At 42.3% G+C, this 21112-nt stretch overlaps 1 protein-coding gene across 3 annotated transcripts in view; it reads left to right on the top strand.

The window, feature by feature from the left end:
• lrriq1 (leucine-rich repeats and IQ motif containing 1) overlaps positions 1-21112 on the top strand; it is a 175983-nt gene that overhangs the window by 124408 nt on the left and 30463 nt on the right. For all 3 annotated transcript variants that reach the window (XM_067999455.1, XM_067999454.1, XM_067999456.1), the window contains 4 exons: positions 113-208; positions 751-839; positions 7975-8073; positions 20908-21037. In XM_067999455.1, coding sequence (XP_067855556.1) covers positions 113-208; positions 751-839; positions 7975-8073; positions 20908-21037 — 414 coding nt within the window. The remainder of the gene's footprint in view (positions 1-112; positions 209-750; positions 840-7974; positions 8074-20907; positions 21038-21112) is intronic.

Raw genomic sequence — 21112 nt, 5'->3', positions numbered from 1 at the left:
GTTCCCAGTTGAAGCACACTTCTTTCTATTTATTATCTTAATGTACAGTATCTGTTGAACATTAATGTTCTTTTAACAGTGTCAAAAGTGGAAATTGTTTTTGTGTTATTAGATCACATAGCAGAACTGTGTCAAGGTTCTCTGAGGCTACATCTTATGGTAAACAAAACTTCAGGTCAGAGAAAGAAGAAAAAATCTCTGAGGAATGGTAAACACAACTTGTTAATTTATGAAGCTAGTTTTTCACCAATTGAATAACTGTGTCAAATAAATAAAACTTCTTGCTTAGTACATACTGCATCATTTATCAAAAAGAATGGATCTCTGTAAAACTCCCGATTTAATTCAGTATAACCCCTTCAAATTAAAAATATGCATTGGTCAAGTTACTTTAAAACTTTTAGCACTCCAAGATTGCTTTTCAATGTAACATAGATTTTCTATGATATTTGAAAACAAGATTTCTTGCACACTTAGAACACTGGGCATTATACATTAGAATTGGAGGAAATCTATATAAATAAATTGTATATTCTATAAAGTTCCATAATAATACTTTGAAATACCTATAAACTGTTTTGTTCTGTGTGTTTATGGTCTTTAAAATAAATGTAGTTGATGTTCTCACTTGATTTTCTTTCTTAAGTGTAACTTATTGTGATCTCTTTCTAGGAAATTGCAATTGTTTGTCTTATGCACAGAGCTATAGATTACCTTCAACTATTTACTTTTTTTTCTTGTTACTGACAGGGGCTTTAAGGATGCTCATACTGCTCAGCTCATGCTGAAACGAGCGCAGAAAATGAAATCCAAGAAAGCAGAGGCTAAAAAATTGCTGGGTATGTTTACATTCCCCCCTGCAACTTGGCAGTCATCCAACAAGGCAGTCTGCTGGGCAAAGAATTGGGTTCCGTTCATGTATTCTTTATTCTTTTTTGATAATAGTGTTAACTCTTTCATCCACCCATAGCATAAGAGTGTCTAGAGCCAAATGTGCGTAAGTTTGTTGTTTCAACATGTTATGAGCACGTCTTCTGAGTGTGATTGGTTTTGTCACACCCGTGGGATTGTAATTTCACTATGGGTGTAAATTCAGAATTATTATTCAAAAATTTGACAAGAGCCCTTGATCTTCTAAAATGAATTTAATGACACACTTAAAGTTCCATCATGAGCACTGTAACCAATGAACAGACCACCTATCTCACCACTTAAGTGAATTCTCATTTATCTTTTGGGATATCCTTTGTGTGTTCTGATATGATAACCAAGACCATTCCACCTGAAATTTCACCCCCTTTATGGAATCTACTGATAATCACAGTTAACATCATGATATTTAATGCTCCTCTGACTACTGTTTTCAGCAGTTCATTCTATCTACCATGCACAGCTCATGCACACTTGTGATCTCTCTCCTCAGTACCATCGGCTCCATCTATATCACAGCTGTCATGATCATCAGTTCCACATCATTCTTGGTCTCATCTGTCACTAGAACAAAAGTTTTTTTTTCACTTTCAGGTAACAAGAATTGGAAGTTCAAGCAATTCTTAAATCCCAGCCAATACCCGCTCTCTCTTCCCCTTCACTTTGTTGTGAACCTATCTTTCCTTCTAATCTCCTTCCAAATCAGGTCTTTACCATTTCCTCTAATCTTCCCCTTTCTGACCCTGAACGAACTGTCCTCATCAAGGGTCTTAGTTTCATCCCCTTATGCCCAACCTCATTGAATTCCAAGCTCAACATGATGCTGAGCTCTTTTTATGCTGCTTTTTTGGGCCAGGAAGCACCCATCCTCCACCTTCTGTCACGAGCCTTCTCAATCCTATTGGAACCCTTCTCTCTGGCCTCTTCTCTTCATCGTCTTCTCGTTGAGAACACCAGTTACACTTTTCTTCCCCTGGACTTGTATTCACCGTTCTCTCAATTCTAACTCTCATGTCATCATCTACTGATAAAGGCGGCACTGTTGTTGTGTGGTAACCTCTACCTGGCTGAAGCTGAAAGTCAACGATCTGATTCCTCATTCTATTTCCCTCTGGACTATGATCCCACTATTGAACACCAAACTATCAATTCCCAGACTATTTTGATCACACAGTGCTGTGACTCATCCACCTGCACAGCAGGAGGGAGTGCAACCGCAGAGAGAGATGCGTCGCAGAGGGCACTACCCTCGCCACAGGGTCGACAGACACGTTTGCCTTACGCTTCCTACTGCACATATGTGATGCATGCCCTGTGGCTGCAGCACAGGTAGAGGCAGGTTGAGTGAGGCTGACTGTGAAAGAGATGCATGAGAGGGTGAGTATGAGATAGAGCCATGAGATTGTATGAGGATTGGGTTGAGTGGTAGTGGCAGGATGAGTACTGGCGAGGTGAGTAAATGCAGGTAAGGTGGGGATGAGGTTTGAGTGGGTGTGAGGGGTGATGTGACAGAGTAGTGTTGGCAGTGCAGAAGGAGATGTGGGGTGGGGGTGGTGATGTGGCAGAGGGAGTGTAGGGAAATGAGTAAGTGTACTCACTTTGGCTGACCTACTTAGGTCATTGCAGCGCCTCCTGCACTGTATGCAGGTGCGCAATATGTTGGTGGTGCAGGTGACCTCCTTTGCCTCCTCGAGCCAGGCCTTCTTGGTGGCAGAGACAGGCCGCTTCCTCCCACCCGCCGGGGGGAAGATCTCTGTTCTCCCCCTCCTCCTCACCCCATCCAATGATACCTGGAGTGAGGCATCATTAAACTTGGGAGCTGCCTTCCCCCTGGGCTGCTCCATGCTGTAATTTTTCCTATTTCTTGCAGCATCAGTCAGTGGAGGACTGCCCCTTTAAATAGAGCTCCTCCAGCTGACAGACCTTACTGCGCACGCGCATTCCGCCAACATTAGTTAGTCAGGCATTCACACGTCTTCGAGATGCTGTCTTCTCCGCTGCCCAAGGATCCTTTGAGAATAGGAGACTCACCTTACATTAATCATCTGCCAAATTCAAATTTACCCACCACTGTCCTCAGATCCATGTACCAACAGATGGGCACAGATCACCTCTCCTGCACCTTAAGCTGCCATTTCTCCATCAGATGGAGTAATCCTATTGGCGAGACCATTAGTGCCAGTAATGGACCTGTGCTCAAAAAAAAGGAACAGCAGCAGAAAGGCTCATGAGAACTAAAGTACCAGCAGAAAAAATAATGAAGAAAACAATTAAGAATTGACTAAACTACATTTACCTCAACATCGCTGTCTCCTTTCCATGACTTTTCATATACTCACATTATTGAGCAGCTCTGGACATTTGTTTTACTTGCATGAGATTACAAATGGGTGCCCAGCACTCCTGAATGTCAGCAAATGATGTGCTGGATGTTGATACCCCAAAATTAATATTTAAATGAAACCCTTGCCTGTTTCAAGTGGGCATTTATTTTGGCTACAAGAAATGTGGTGGAGCAACAGAATTGTTGCCTAATTTTCTGATAGGTAATGGGACAGGTGTGCCAGAAGGACAACTGGAAGTTAGGGTGGTAGAAAAGTGAACAAGGGTAGCATGGAGGGAATGGTCTTCCTGGAAAGAGGAGAAGGGAGAGGAGCCAATTTACTAGCACAAATCAGTCAGAAAACAAACAGAAAATCCAGATTTCCGTTTCGGGAAATGGGCTTTCCACAGACATCGATTACAAGCCAACTAACTCCCACAGCTACCTGGATTATGCTTCTTCCTACACCACTACTTGTATTGACTCCATTTCTTTCTCCCACTTTCTCTATCTCCATTGCAACTGCTCTGATGATTCCACTTGCCGCACCAGAGCTTCTGAAATGTGTTTCTTCCTCTGCTGAGCTTCCCCCTTGACAATGGTTGACTAGACCCTTGATCGTGTTCTTACCATTTCCCATGCTTCTGCTATCACCTCATCTTCCTCCTTGCCCTCATTTAATAACCCCACCAGCCACTGTATTCACCAGATCATCTTCTGTCACCTACAATGTGATCCCGCCACCAAGCATTTTTCTCCTCCTCTTCCTTCTCCTCTTTCCAGGAAGACCATTCCCTCCATGCTACCCTTGTTCATTTTTCTACCACCCTAACTTCCAGTTGTCCTTCTGGCACTTTGCCTTGCAACTGCAACAGATACAACACCTGTCCCATTACCTCTTCCCATACCACTGTCCAAGGCCTTGAATATTCTTTCATTTTAATTTGCAATTTATGTGTACTTGCTGTTCACAGTGTGATCGTCTTTACAATGAGGAGACCAAATGCAGATTAAGTGATCACTTTGCTGTAAACCTCCAATGTATTTGTAAGTGTGATCCTGACCTCCCTTTGATTCACCACTTTAACTCCCTCTCCAATTCACAATCTGATCTCTCTGTCTTAAAATGGGCACGCCCGAATTTCTGCATGGTAGAGGCACTACAATTGGCATCAGTATCCCAGGTATCCTTCTTTTGATCGCTATCCAGTGGTCCCTGCTGGAAGTGAATGTGTAGAGGTCAAGATCCAGCCCAATTGTGATATCCCCTATAGTTAGTTGATCTGACAACACTCAGTGGGCTCACACACAAATAATGGCAGCTTGATCAACATACTAGATGATGTGTGATCAGCGTCCATAGAACTGTATCCTACAAAGAGTCAATGATTTCAAGAGGAAAGGAGAGAAAATTGATGAAAGTGGGGAAAAAAAAGAAAAATAGCTTGCATAAGACCAGATATCAAAATAATGGAAACATTCCAAGATGGCCCAATAGAGTTTCAGCATTGTATCTCAAACTTACTTGATGTGCCCCATGAGGCTGAATTTCATCAATCTCAGAATATTTAGGAAAGGGAGGGAAAAAATTAGCTGGCAAGGAATTTCTTTCCATGTCATTCAAATATGCCCTTTGGCTGTTTGCCCATTGACAGCATCCAGTGATATGTCATTGTATTGGCACCATTCTATTTTCTGAGTAAGAAGGGTGGGGACATAAGAAATTATGAAAAATATACAAAAATAAAGCTTCAAAGATAGAATCACAAATTTTAAAATAGCACATCAATGGCTCCTTAAGTTCAAATGACTGATACTTATACGAACATACAAAATTGATGGGCAGGAAAAGACCAGCTGGTCCATCTAGCCTGCCCCACACCATGATGGCCAGACCATCATGGATAAATACTTCTTCCTCCCCAACCTCCCTCTCTCCCACCCACCCCCTCAGCCGTGTAATCTCCTGGGAGAGGCAAAAAAACAAAAAAAACTCCAGGGCCAATAAGGGAAAAAATACTCTGTAAAATTCATCTCCGACCCCCTCAGGCAATTGAAACCAGTCCAGGAGATCACATAGACCAAGTGTTATCTATAAAGACACTTACCTTCTATATGAAGCAATCTCTGCCCCAGTCAGGGACCAGTCCAGCTCCCTCATCAAGGCATACAGAGAGTCAGCACCCACCACACCAGCTGGCAATGTATTCCAGAGGCTCACAATTCTCTGGGAAAAAAAGAGCCGCCTAACATCCAATCTATTCCTACGCTTCCATAGTTTAAACTCGTGTCCCCTGGTCCTCCCCAACCTGTTAAACTGGAGTAATCTATCAATAGAGATGCTATCCAGCCCTTTAATTAACCATTAACTAAGTTAGGGAAAATAGATCCTAAATACACATTCATTGCTTGGGGCATTTTACTATACAAGCCATGCCTAACTAACCGTAATGTTGTATGCACCCTCCGTGCACCATAATCACAATATGTGCCATGATGATCTGTACCCCAATTGGCCACACCTGCTATGATGCTATCAGCCATATCTGTAGGCCGTGGCACACCAAACTAGTGATGACCAAAGAGAATTATCTTCATGGGCTCTGTCATCAGAGAACCAGGTGAAAAGCTGTGACATCTGCTAAAAGAACATCTACAGCTAGCATGCAGCATGGGCAAAGGCAGCTAATGGGTTCAGAAGTATATTGAACCTTCCAAAGACTTTTAGAACTTTTGTCACCCTATTATGTCAATCTCCTTTAATTGTCCCATTCCTTTAAGTTTCACCTACATGTCATTTTCCGCTCTCACCACTGGTGTCAGCCTTGGCTCAGAGTCAGAAGGTTGTGGGTTCAAGTTCCACTCCAGAGATTTGAGCACAAAATCCAGGCGGACCCTTGTGCGGTACTGAGGGAGTACTGCATTGTCGGAGGTGCCGTCTTTCGGATGTAAAAAAATCTATGGCACTATTTTGAAGAAGAGCAGGGGAGTTCTTTCTGGTGTCCTGGCCAGTATTTATTCCTCAATCAACATCACTAAAACAGATTATGTGGTCATTATCACATTGCTATTTATGGGAGCTTGCTGTGTGCAAATTGGCTGCCACGTTTCCTACATTACAGTAGTGAATACACTTCAAAAATACTTAATTGACTGTAATGCTCTTTGGGACATCCTGAGGCCATGAAAGGCTCTGTATAAATGCAACTTTTTTCTTTCTTTACTATGGTTCTCTGCACTTGTCGAATTGTCTGATCTTTCATGTTAGTTACCCATGTACTGAACTAGCTGTGACAGATGAAATATAACCCAGTCTTAGCCCAGCAATGTCCTGGATTAACACTATTGTGGATCAGAATTGTAACCATTAACTGTCCATTTATTTTCATAAATACCTATCTGGTCCAGCTTGTCACTAAGATCTGATTAATGCAGTCAAATCTATTAAAGCTTCTGGCACAGCAGCACTTGCCGTTAACTATAAATTATTAATGCTCATAGCTACTTTCATAATGCCTTTGGTTTGTATACTGAAAGAATCAATTTGGCTTGTTTGGATGGAACTGGTGTTTGGTACAACATACAATAGGCACTTCACACATCGAAAAAAAGCAAATTAATTTCTGTTTTCTGAGTATGATTATATGAATCACATTCAGTGCAAAACAGGAATTAAGTTGAATATTTATGTTCTATACAAATTATATTACCGTAGGCTTCTGGAGAGTCAAGTATGAGAAAAGTCACAATAGTTGAGACAAACTTTGAGATCAATAAAACATTTTAACCCTGCCCGACTGATGGGAACAGGGCGGATGGATGGATGAAATAGCAGTAGAATACTTACTGCTGCATTCCTGACGCACTCCTCCCTGCCGCCATTTTAACTGCGCACTTTTTGGAAACGGCCGAGAACCTCATGAATATATTATGACACTAGCACTATTTGAACTGCAGCTTGCTAGGGTCCCGCTCAGTGTTCAATCCACTAGTGAAATCTGGCAGGATTGATCTCTTGGACTCACTGTAGCACTATTTAAAGGGGGCACTCGCCTGAAGCTAATTGGATCACAGTTGTGCTATTTGGAGAATTGCCAGGAGAATTTCCAGCTTTCAGATTGCTTTTTCTCACTTTTTATTGCCTATTACCCTCAGTAAGCTTTATCTGCTTATAATGGTGCTTTTATTGTTAGTTTCATTTGGATGGAGGTACACTTAGAGGAACAGGAGGAGCAGCAGCAGCCTCAGCAACCAGCATCTGAGCCTTTCATAAGACAGCAGGTGAGGAAGGCTGCTCGTAAGAGACCATACCCAGCACGTAGGCTGTACAGGCCAAGAGTCACTTGCTTGGATCTATCTGAGGAGCAGTGCATCAGGAGGCTGTGTATCTCCTGGCAGGCTGTTGCAGACCTCTACAGCCTCCTGCAACACGGCCTGCTGCCTATAGGAACAAGGGGGTCAGTGGCTGTCAAAGTCACCACAGCCCTTAACTTCTTTTCCACTGGCTCCTTCCAGTCTGCTATAGGGGATAACAGAGGATATGAAGTGTTCTTGTAGCTATGGCATATCACCTTCAGTGGACTATCTTTGTACTTGTGGTGTTTCAACAAGTTGTTAATACCCTGCCTTAAGAATCATCCAGTCATGTTGAAGTTAATGACTGTGTCTTTTTGGGCCAGTTGTGAATCAGGCTGATTATTTTCTCCTCTGTCCTTGCCTAGACCCAATTGTGCGCTTAGCCTTGTTCAAGAATAAGAAAAATAAATATCCTCCTGTGAAGCTATCAAAGAAGATATGTGACCGTGTGGAGTATTTTAGAGGTAAGTGGAAACAACAGTGTTAATCCCAGTGTTGGTGTATAATGGGGTAGAAATCCATCGTGGGTAGTAATGCAGTATGTGACATATCGCATGGGCCACCTGTTACACTCCCCACCCAATAGTCACTTCTGTTGAAGTCCATTGGCATATAACGGGCAGTCGATGCGCTAGGGCCCATATTGCACTACTGGTGAAGACTAAATTCTACCCCATTGTCTTTCGCATAATATTTTATATAACCGCTGATCATAATGGGTACGATGTAAAAGGTGCACTTGTGCCATTTATGCATTCGTGCTAAAATTTCAATATTGTCCAGACTTGCATCTTTACAAATCTAATTCAGACCATCAATGATATATCAACCCTTCTCTCAGGAAACATGAAGCAGTCTCCTTTAAATATCTATTCAGGAATAGTGATATGTTCCCTCTATAAATTGAAAACACATGATCAGCTCTTATTTTACTTTTTTATTGTTTTTCAATATTTAGGAGGGAATTTTGTGCTCACTAAGATTTGTAATGTTACTTCGGAGGATACTTCTCTGATTTTGTACTATCAACATTGAACACTCCCAAGTAGTATGGAGCAACAATCCACCTTAATCTGAGCAGTGGTAGAGTGTTCCCTTTTGTACCAATGTTACTTTTCCATTTCCCCTCATTGCACACTGAATCCATTTATCAAATAGACACACACACAGAGTCTGTATGTCATTTTCGTGTGAAGTGATGGCCCTAATTTTAACCCCCTCATCCTCCGACGGGCAGGAGAGGATTGGGGATGGTTAGAATATCATGATCGGGCAACCCAACCCCATTCCTGCACTTTAAAATTTAAAGGGGCAGAAATCAGGCCATGAACGACCCACCCCAGCCGTTCTCAATCGACAACCTCCCACCAGCCCTCCCGATTGCTGCCCGGAGCTGATGCTCCCTTCCCAGTGTAGGGGACCATCCCCAAGGGCCTCCACATCCCCGACCTTGCCAGGTTCTTCGGCCAATTTCGGCCTCCCCTGCACACTCCCCAGCTCCCCATTAATATCGGGGCCGATGTCTCTCCTCAATAACATAATTTTTTTCACAACATTTTAAACAAACTATTTATGGATCTTTCCTCATCACCTATTTTATTTTTTGTTTCAAAAATTAGCATACTCAAAACACTTCATCTAATCAAGTTGTGCACTCTGGAACAGCCTCCACTCATCAGATGCTGAGTTCTTTTCATAAATGTGACAGAGGGGGACCATCTACCTACCATATTACATGCTTTTAAAAAGCAATGACTCACTTCAGTCTGTGATTTTCATCAAAGTTGAACCATTTCCCATTCTCATTCTGTTGGCTACCAACAACAGAGGATTTGTAAAAAAAAAATTCTGTGCTTGAAAATTAATTCTCCTCTTTATGCATAAATATTTACCAATCTTCACCATAATTGCAAGATACTGCCTGTTCCTTTTGATATTAATGAAACAGGAAATTATGACCTCGCTCTTTTTTCCCAACTCGACTGCAAGTCAGGTGGAGTGAACCTGAAGTGCACTCCGATTGATTGACCTAACCCCCTCCCCCAGTATTTGCAGGTTTAGGTCTTTAGCTTTAGGCCTGATGTACACTAGAGGTAGGCCTGCCTCCTGGCAGGGCCTCGTGCCTAAAACTGGGACCAAATTCCAAATGCTACTGTAGGCCTGAGAAGCCAGTTCAGGGCCTTCTGCAGTTGCCCAAAAGCACCAACTGATAGCCCCAGCCTCAAAATCTTTCTGCTGGACCTGTTTTTTTTAAAAAAAATGTCTCTACTTGCCTCTTTCAGGCTGTTCAGCCTTGCCAGCTTCCCTTTTCAGATCATTCAGGTCTGGGCACGAGGCTTAATGACCACTTCTTCTGGGCACCCCTCCAAATGGATGAACACTATGGCAACCCAATAGGAAAATGAGGTGGGGTTAGATCCCGCCCATCTCGTAGATGTTGCTGCCTCATGCTTGAGTCTGATCCAGACGATAAGAAAACTTGCCACATGTACCTGGATGCTTATCTGCCCTAAACGTTGCTTTGTCACTTTAGTATATTAAACATTTCATTAAATTATTAAAAGTAATTTCCTTTCTGTTAATATGGGGACAGCTTTTGGCTTGTACACTCTTGTAGTAAATTTGTCCCTTGTCCAACATTTCCAACACTTAAAAGTAGTGCAGTTTGAAAAAGCATGAGAGTATTAAAACTGCACAAGTATATTGTGGCCCTAAGAATCATATCAAAAGATATTGGGACCGAAAATCTGTGGCCTTTCCAGCATACTTTCAGCACAACTCTAGCAGGAGTGTGGCAGGAGGATCATGAACTAAGATGGCACCTGGATATGCTGGGTCCCAAACTTCCCTGAGAGTTTCCGTGAAGCCTTGTAATGATCAGAGCCTCCATGAACCCCAAACAAGATCAGTGATGTAATAGGAGGCATAGCTAGGGGCGGGGACTCCCAGGCCTGTAGTCCTCACATTCCCTGCCTGGTGATACATTAGCAGCCGTAACGGCCCACTGAATGGTGAATCTGGAGCCCACGTGGGGGTCCAAGCCAAGGGTTGTGGCCTGTACTCCCAAAAATCAGGAAAATTTTTCGACGTTTCTCAGCCCCTTTGTGAAGGGGCTAATGGAGACACAGAACTGATGTTTCAGGGAGTAAGAGTGCCCTGGCGTCCCTGACTCCCAAAAACCGACACGTTCCACCTCAGTTTGCAACATCATAGAGCAGGTGACTGCCCAAGAGCCCTAGAGGCATGGGTGTCTGCCCGCCTCATTCAAATGAAGTGACATCCCCAGCCTGGATGTCGGCTCCGCTGGTTTTCAGGCCCGTTGTTTCAGTGCTTATCTTTTTGAAGACGTCGTCCTTTTAATAACATTGAATGACTGTCTGTACATTTCATTATATTTTTGCTGCTTATTAAATGATTTGTATAACCTCCATAACTTGTGTGTGTGTTGGCGCCAGGATGGTAAGCTTTATTTTGTTCAAATTCCTAGTTTCTACAGGAGCTATGAAAAGAAGATTTCTCCTTAATTTATAAAAGCATTATTACCAGTATGAGGTTAAACACTGTCAAAATCAACCCTTCCAGTATTGTACTTCCTGTCAGCTGGTCATAGAGCTTCATTGAGTGCAATTATACAGAAGTCCATGGTCCAAGTCACTCCACCCTCCAGGCTGCAGCAGGAAGCTTGGTGGCACTCAGTAGCGGGGGCCCAAAAAGGGGAAAAGATGGGGACGGGGGAAGGCGGGGGTGGGGGGAAGGAAGACAATACAATGTGTACAGCATTCAATTCCAACTTTTTAATTACATTTGTCATACTTTCATTTAAACTCTTCTAACAGCAATGTCTTTGCCAGTTAAAAAATTGACAGTTTGGGATTATGCAACACACATAACTTTGAGAAATATGACTGGAGGCTATCAACTGTCAAAACCATTATTAAAGCAGTTACAATAGAGAGTTGAAAGTGTTGAAATGGGAAAAATTTGTTTATGAAAGCTGTTTTTCAATTCGTTTCACATCTGTGCAGGACAGTTATAACATAGTTATGTGTAATCAATGAGTGAAATATATAAGTTTGTGAAACTACGGAATTAATGGCTCTCTTCGGGTGTAAAATGATAGTGACTTCAAGCAGGTAGATATAGCCAGCAAAATCTAGAAAAGAACTAGAATAACATAAACACATGGAGTTGGATAACTTGGAAAAAATCTGTGTTGTGTTTGCGTTAATCATCTCCAGAAGAAATCCAAACTGATACTTGAAACATAAGACTTCTTGGAGAAAGCAGCAAGGCCTGAGGCATTGGTGATCTCAAGGAGCTCTCTATGGGTCAGAGCCACTTTTCTGGCAGAGTGCAAGCTTAGTTCACAGCATTGCCTCTCAAAGAGCTGTAAAACACTGCAGGAGTTGTGCTGTGTATGCACGCAGTATTTAGTTTTTTTTTGGTTAAATGCCTTGTCACTTGCTAAAGAATGAAATTTAAAATGAAATTTAAAATGAAATCTGTACCTAATTTTCTAACCACCCATCCACCAAATTATGATACTGATTTCCTGCAGGTTTATTATGTAGTCATTTACATTTTGTATTATGTTAGCCATACACCGCATTTAAAAGGAACTTTGCCCTATTAAAATGAATTGTAAATTTTAAAAGTTTGCTCACAAACTAAATATGCCCACCAGTGTTCTGAACTGTGTATTTCTGTGTCATTGAGCAATATGATTCACAGCTTCTCCTTTCTGCAGTACATTCTGGGTAAACTGACAGGAATGTGGCCATCTTGGGGCCTATAGATGTACTTAACTTTTAATAAGATTTTAACTTCTACATATTACTAATATTATTTTGTGTGAACCAAAATTCTGGGTAAGATGGCTGTATTCCTACCTGGAAGGCCTTGCAAGAAGGTCAGCATTACTGTTCTTCCCCTCTTTACTGAATTGTGAAAACAAATAGTTTTTACACAGCAAATGTTTCCACGTTACAACATTGCTTGGTTCAAAGCATTCCACAGAAGAAGAGCTAATGGTTACATCTTCCTTTATTCTAATAGTTTGTAATATTCAGTAAATTGCTGGTGGCATTACCCACAGTCAGTTAATGAATGTAAGTTTTTTTTGAGTGCACAAGATGGTGACAGAATTTGGAGAGACATTTGAGAAACTTTCTCCATGGAGCCACTTAGTGACTCGAGCCTGTAACAGCATTGTGATATTGACGCAACAAAATTGAATGGGAAATGTTTATGAAACAATTTAGCATGTTAATCGTTAATGGAAAATGTGGCCAAAAATCATGACAACAGGTTTCTGGATTAGAAGTGCACACCCAATGCAACATTTTTAGTAAGATATAGAAAGATTGTAGCTATCGAAAATGTTTCTAGCACATTGGTGGTCTACTTTTATAAAATGTGCTTGATTTCCTTTTAATTCTGATATCATAGTTCACATTTGACTACAGCATTTGGAAATATAGCATTCAAACTGATTGAATAATGTAGGGACACTTTTCCAATACTTCAGGCTCGATTTTAACTTGGGCACATGTGCGGGGACCAGGACAAGCGGCAAGCTCGCATCACAGCTCCGCATGAGGCCCAAAGAGATTAACTCCCATGCCTTGTTTCCATGTTCAAGTTCTAACTCACACCTGAACCTAGTGTGAATCACTAGGTGGTCAGCAGGTGGGAGTGAGATTTTGGGCGGCAGGAGACCGCCACCAGGGACCCAAGGGAACGGTCCCACGGGGCAAGAGAGGCCCAAGGTTTCCCTGTGGGGCCCAGAGGAGCACTCCTCCTCCTCCTGACCCACAGGAAAACAATTTATTAAAAAAGTGAAAAAAACCTATTGGCTTGTCTGGCTCTGTTTGCTGCCAGGTTTTTCTGGCAGCTCTGGCATTGGTTGAGACTCGCACGACTGCGAGTTAAAATCACATCAGGGTCCTATTTGAATCATACGACCCTGATTTTTGCATATTTATGAGGCCCTCGCCTGCCAGCGGCAAATGCCTCCGACACCTGAAACCCAGGAGTTAAATTGATGGCGGGTGGGAATGTGGCGTGAATGGGCAGGTAAGTATTCTGCCATTATTTTAACCCCCCACATGCCCTGTGGGTTACAACCGGTTCTATTATGCTAGTTTCCAGTCGGGTGGGACTTCGGAACAAGAAGCTCTCCCTGTAAACAGGCAAGAGTTTCACTTAAATATGCAAACTAAACAATGGACAATTTACCACGATTCATGCAGGAATTTTGGCCATTTTAAAAAGGTATTGTAGACTAGAACGTTTTGTGCTCAGAGAAGTCAGCATTTAATGGGAGCCCCCAGATATTTTCATTGTGAAATTCAAACCTGCAATTGACGATTGCATTTCAGTTGAGGCTATTTTTGGGTATTTAACTTTGACCCTATTTTATTTTGATAATTTTTGGGCCAAGAATTTTGGTATTTTTAATTGCATCAAATAATATTTAAAATATACCCACCACCTTTAGCTGCTGTTGCATGTCGATAAACCCTGTAACAGCACCAGAATTCCCACTACCCAAACAGCGAGCTCCCAGTGGCAGGCATATTTCATGCCAAGAGCTCACTGCCATTATGATTTCGATAGTGACCCTGGAATTCCTGGTGAGGGCATTCAGGTCTGAGAGAACATCCTCCAATACAGGGTGATGCACGAACGAGTCACCCTCTTCAGCTTGTCAGCAAAGTTCTCTGCTACTGTGAATATATACTGTTGGAAGCTGTGAAGGAGTAGAAGAGCAAGGTAGTGACTCAAACAGCAACAGAAACTATTATTGACTAGCTATAATTCTCTGCTTGTTCTTTGTCGAGGAACTGAAGGTAGCATGCTGATTGAAGAACTTAGCTGGGGGTAACATCCTTCAGATAATTCTGGGTAATTCAGTTTCATGTTATTGTATAAAGAGTTATCCACTGTAATTAATTATCTCAGGGAAAAAAACCTTAATTGCATCTGTTGCATGCGTTTGTTATTCATGGACAGTTACAATTCTGAAATACAGTAATTCTCACATTAAGGAAAAAACAGAGCAAAATATTGTAATGCTACCTGAAAGAATTTTGCTCATATCTATATCTGGGTTTAAAAGCAGTTAGTATTACTTTATAACTGAAAGCATAAATACCTGCCTGTGTCCACTTTTGCCCTACAGCTTTTTCCCTTTGCATCATGAGGTTTTGATCTGCATTGAAAACTGTTAATTTTAGCAAGTTTTGTGCTGCACTTGCCAGTGAGGTGCCAGAATGTTTAGACTCTTTTCTAAGTTTTGTTAAAAATAAACATGGAATATGCCTGCAGGTGTTTTGATGGCCTCAGATCAGAGCTAGATTTCCTGTTTTAGTTACGCAAATATGCCAAACATCAGAGTCGATCAGAATAGCTAAAATAAGAGGCTAGCAAAATCCACGGATTACCAAAAGCTCAGGCATACTAACTTTAAATTGTTGTAAATAAATGGAATTTATTTTACCTCAGTAACTTTATTACCTTTGTACAAATCAGAAAAGACTTAACTGCAAACCAGCAATCCTGGGCCATCTTCTAGCATCCCCTCCATATGTTAAATGTTGCACTGTGAAAATTGGAATGAAATGTTTTTGTAACTTTTTAATTGTGGTTTAAGCAGTAGCTGGTAGAATTCATTTGATAAATATTGTTTTTGTCTTGATAGTGGAACTTAATATTTTATACTAGTAATTTGGAATATTCTTTAACCAAGCGAGTTCATCAAGATGTTTTTAACAAACCAAAAGCAAAGAAGTTCTTGCAAGTTGCATTGCTCATGCAATGTATCTAATTGCTTAAATAATAAATAGACATTATTATTCCTACTGGTGCCAGGTTGAACATAAGCAATGAAATTTTGGAATAATCAAAAGGCAGCCTTTGCTCCCTGGGACCCACTGTCGTTATTCGAACAATTGCTAATGTGCCACATGAAGCTTTCAAATCCTCTGGGACATCTTTCACAGGTGATAACCCAGTAATTGTTAAAATATTTTTTACTAAATCATTTTTTTGGGGGAGTGAATCTTCAACTCGAAAAGGTCTTTGTTGAGGCCCGGCTGCTAGTTAATCACCATGCCCCTAATGTTTATTCAAGCTATTTCTTTATATTTATAGACGCATAAAGATCTCAGATAAAAACCATAGAAGCATGTCTATTAGAATAAGTAATGGTGCTCTTCACAAATATTTGAAAATGTCTTGGACAAAATTTAACCTGCAGATGACCTTGTCTTGTTTATTCAGTAGGGAATTTCTAAGCAATGCATAGAGTGTCTATTATTCTCCTTTTTGAGAAAATTAATGGCAGATGGTCCTGACCTCAATGACTGTCACTAACATAGCTCTGAATGACTTCATTCTTTAATATCACGACATTGTTTCTGCTACAGAGATAGTGACCTCCGATTGTACAAGATCACTGAGAGATCTGCATAATAAGACTACATGCACAAATATTCCTGGTGTAGGAATCTGTTAGCTGTGTATACTATTTCTACATACTCTTCAGTTCACTAATCCAGTAGTCTGCTGAAAAATGAGTAGGGCCTTACTGCTAATCTGACAAGAATAATGCATTTTGTGATCCAAAGTGCACAGCATAGGAAGAAAATAAAACCAAAGCTTTATGACAAGACTTCCTTTCAGTCAACTGTTTGTCTGGCTAACTTTCAGTTAATTATATGGTTTTCTGCCACTTGTGTTTGCATTTAGCAGGGAAGATTTGAGTTTAGAAGAGAGGAACCTGGAGTACTACTGCCAATGACTTAATTCTGAACTGTTGAGTGAGAATTGCAAACAATTTATTCAGATTCACTGTTGTGTGTGTGTATACGTGTCAAAGATCTGGATAGCTGATGATTTTGAACATATATTGATTGCAGGTTTCATAATAGGGGTCACTAAGGTGCTTGGAAAAAATAGAGAGGGGCAGTCACTGAAGGCATGTAATGCCAGATGCTACGAGTCAGTCATCATTGGGGCTGAAGGGATGCGGAGGATGTTTATTCTTACTAGTATCAGTTTAAATAAAAGCAGCTTCACTAAAGAATAAATCTGATAAGAGTAAGATCATCTTAATATATTTGCTCACATATGGATTTCTGCCTTTTCCCCATTCATTGGTATGGCAGTGAAATCTTTGAAAAACCACCCTCTTTTGATCATAGATTTGTGTCTTTAGATCCATTCTTTTTTTTTATTTGTTCATGGGATGTGGGCGTTGCTGGCAGGGCCAGCATTTATTGCCCATCCTTAATTGCCCTTGAGAAGGTGGCGGTGAGCTGCCTTCTTGAACCGCTGCGGTCCATGTGGTGAAGGTTCTCCCACAGTGCTGTTAGGAAGGGCGTTCCAGGATTTTGACCCAGCGACGATGAAGGAACAGCGATATATTTCCAAGTCGGGATGGTGTGTGACTTGGAGGGGAACGTGCAGGTGGTGTTGTTCCCATGTGCCTGCTGCCCTTGTCCTTCTAGGTGGTAGAGGTCGCGGGTTTGGGAGGTGCTGTTGAAGAAGCCTTGGCGAGTTGCTGCAGTGCATCCTTATGGATGGTACACACTGCAGCCACAGTGCGCCGGTGGTGAAGGGAGTGAATGTTTAGGGTGGTGGATGGGGTGCCAATCAAGCGGGCTGCTTTGTCCTGGATGGTGTCGAGCTTCTTGAGTGTTGTTAAAGCTGCACTCATCCAGACAAGTGGAGAGTACTCCATCACATCCTGACTTGTGCCTTATAGATGGTGGGATGGCTTTGGGGAGTCAGGAGGTGAGTTACTCGCTGCAGAATACCCAGCCTCTGTCCTGCTCTTATAGCCACATTATTTATATGGCTGGTCCAGTTAAGTTTCTGGTCACTGATGAGCCCCAGGATGTTGATGGTGGGGGATTCGGCAATGTTAATGCCGCTGAATGTCAAGGGGAGGTGGTTAGACACTCTCTTGTTGGAGATGGCCATTGCCTGGCACTTGTTTGGCGCGAATGTTACTTGCCACTTATCAGTCCAAGCCTGGATGTTGTCCAGGTCTTGCTGCATGCGGGCACGGACTGCTTCATTATCTGAGGGGTTGCGAATGGAACTGAACACTGCAATCATCAGCGAACATCCCCATTTCTGACCTTATGATGGAGGGAAGTTCATTGATGAAGCAGCTGAGATGGTTAGACCGAGGACACTGCTCTGAGGAACTCCTGCAGCAATGTCCTGGGGCTGAGATGATTGGCCTCCAACAACCACTACCATCTTCCTTTGTACTAGGTATGACTCCAGCCACTGGAGAGTTTTCCCCCTGATTCCCATGGACTTTAATTTTACTAGGGCTCCTTGGTGCCACACTCGGTCAAATGCTGCCTTGATGTCAAGGGCAGTCACTCTCACTCACCTCTGGAATTCAGCTCTTTTGTCCATGTTTGGACCAAGGCTGTATTGAGGTCTGGAGCCGAGTGGTCCTGGCGGAACCCAAACTGAGCATCGGTGAACAGGTTATTGGTGAGTAAGTGCCGCTTGATAGCACTGTCGACGACACCTTCCATCACTTTGCTGATGATTGAGAGTGGACCGATGAGGCAGTAATTGGCCGGATTGGATTTGTCCTGCTTTTTGTGGACAGGACATACCTGGGCAATTTTCCACATTGTCGGGTAGGTGCCAGTGTTGTAGCTGTACTGGAACAGTTTGGCTGGAGGTGTGGCTAGTTCTGGAGTACAAGTCTTCAGCACTACAGCTGGGATGTTGTCGGGGCCCATAGCCTTTGCTGTATCCAGTGCACTCAGCCATTTCTTGATATCACGTGGAGTGAATCGAATTGGCTGAAGCCTGGCTTCTGTGATGGTGGGGATATCGGGAGGAGGCCGAGATGGATCATCCACTCGGCACTTCTAGCTGAAGATGGTTGCAAACACTTCAGCCTTGTCTTTTGCACTCACGTGCTGGACTCCACCATCATTGAGGATGGGGATGTTTCCAGAGCCTCCTCCTCCTGTTAGTTGCTTAATTGTCCACCACCATTCATGACTGGATGTGGCAGGACTGCAGAGGTTTGATCTGATCCATTGGTTGTGGAATCACTTAGCTCTATCACCAGTTGGCACCTCATTTTTAGGTACGCCTGGTGCTGCTCCTGGCATGCTCTTCTACACTCCTCATTGAACCAGGGTTGATCCCCTGGCTTGTTGGTAATGGTAGAGTGAGGAATATGCTGGGCCACGAGATTACAGATTGTGCTGGAATACAATTCTGCTGCTGCTGATGGCCCACAGCGCCTCATGGATGCCCAGTTTTGAGCTGCTGTATCTGTTCTGAATCTATCCCGTTTCGCACGGTGATAGTGCCACACAACACATTGGATGGTGTTCTCAGTGCAAAGATGGGACTTCGTCTCCGCAAGGACTGTGCGGTGGTCACTCCTACCAATACTGCGATGGACAGATGCATCTGCGATAGGTAGATTGGTGAGGACGAGGTCAAGTAGGTTTTTCCCTCGTGTTGGTTCGCTCACCACCTGCTGCAGGCCCAGTCTGGCAGCTGTGTCCTTCAGGATTCGGCCAGTAGTGGTTCTACCGAGCCACTCTTGGCGATGGACATTGAAGTCCCCTACCCAGAGTACATTCTGTGCCCTTGCTACCCTCACTGCTTCCTCCAAGTGGTGCTCAACATGGAGGAGGACTGATTCATCAGCTGAGGGAGGACGGTAGGTGGTAATCAGCAGGAGGTGTCCATGCCCATGTTTGATCTGATGCCATGAGATTTCATGGGATCCAGAATCAATGTTGAGGACTCCCAGGGCCACTCCCTCCTGACTGCATATCACTGCACCGCCACCTCTGGTGGGTCTGTCCTGCCGGTGGGACAGGACATACCCAGGAATGGTGATGGAAGACTCTGGGAAGTTGGCTGAAAGGTATGATACTGTGAGTATGGCTATGTCAGGCTGTTGCTTGACTAGTCTGTGGGACAGCTCTCCCAATTTTGGCACAAGTCCCCAGATGTTAGTGAGGAGGACTTTGCAGGGTCGACTGGGCTTGGTTTGCCTTTGTCATGTCCAGTGCCTAGTGGTCCGTCTGGTTTTATTCATAATTTGATTTTTTTTTAGCGAGATTGTACAACTGAGAAGCTTGCTAGGCCATTTCAGAGAGCAGTTAAGAATCAGCTACATTGCTGTGGGTCTGGAGTCACATATAGGCCAGACCGGGTAAGGACGGTAGGTTTCCTTCTCTTAAGGGCATTAGTGAACCAGATGAATTTTACGACAATCTGGTAGCTTCATGGCCACCATTACTGATACTAGTTTTTTTAATTCTAGATTTCATTTAATTGAATTTAAATTCCCCAGCTGCCGTGGCGGGATTTGAACTCAGTCCAGTAACATAACCACTATGCTACCATACCTGTATAAGTCCTGTGCATCAAATGTGTCAACATCAGCTGCCTAATAAAGCTTATATTTATTTTTTGGTGCATTTCATTGTTCTGCAGGGTATCATTTTAAATGTATACAGATTAAGAATAATTTACTGCTGTGTAAAAAGTTTTGGAGCTATCTTAATTATCTTTGTCTTTTTATGCATGTGAAAAATTCTACTTTTAAAAATGAACTGCAGTTGCTTCATTTTAATATAAAGGTGTCCATGATAGATGGTGTTTTTGTTTAACTACATACAGTGGAATCTCTATTATCAACTATAATAGAGGGATTGTGGCAGATAATTGAAGTTCCACTGTACGGTATTTAGTTGCTTTTTCCAGTATTTTGCTTGCAGTCTGCCCACGCACTTTTATCGCAGTCATTCTTCAGAACTGGTGAAATAATTTTTTAATGAGAAGTGTTGTAGCATAATGCCCAACATTGGGCTGCAATTCGAGGAACACTGATTGCCTCTCGGTATATTTGCCAATCTTCATTTGTGAGCCTAATTAGAGACAACCAGGAGACAATTTAACTGGGCCAAGTCGTCGAGGTCAAGTATGCAGGACAGAATACAAGCATCAGAGTTCTGGATGAGTTGGAGTTTATGTAGAGTAGAATTGGAGCTAGCAGGAAGGAGCATTTTAGAGAAATCAATCCTTCAGATGACAAAGGCATGGATGAGGGTTTTGGCGACAGTGAGAGTGAAGTAAGGACATAGGCAATGCTTCGGATCATAAGATCTGTACATTCTAATAAACAAATTAAAAGATAAACATTTGGAATTTAAAATCACAATATATTGAGACCTGCAGTTACTTATCTACCTAATACCAGTCATAATTTATTCTGTTATTTCATTCAGCTCCTGAAGAATTTATTCGTCAAGACACTATCTCAGCAGAGAAACTACAAAAGAGCAGAGAACTCACCTATCAGTGGCTTCACACACAGATTGCCAATTATGAACTAACAAATTCCAGAATTATGAAAAAGTAAGAACTCTTTTGCTTATTTGGCCGATAATATGAACTTTGCAATGTAAATGGAGTTAATGACAAACCACAGCA

Source organism: Heptranchias perlo, chromosome 18 (assembly GCF_035084215.1).
Source record: "Heptranchias perlo isolate sHepPer1 chromosome 18, sHepPer1.hap1, whole genome shotgun sequence".
NCBI classification, from domain to species: domain Eukaryota; kingdom Metazoa; phylum Chordata; class Chondrichthyes; order Hexanchiformes; family Hexanchidae; genus Heptranchias; species Heptranchias perlo.
This window is presented reverse-complemented; position numbering and strand designations above follow the sequence as displayed.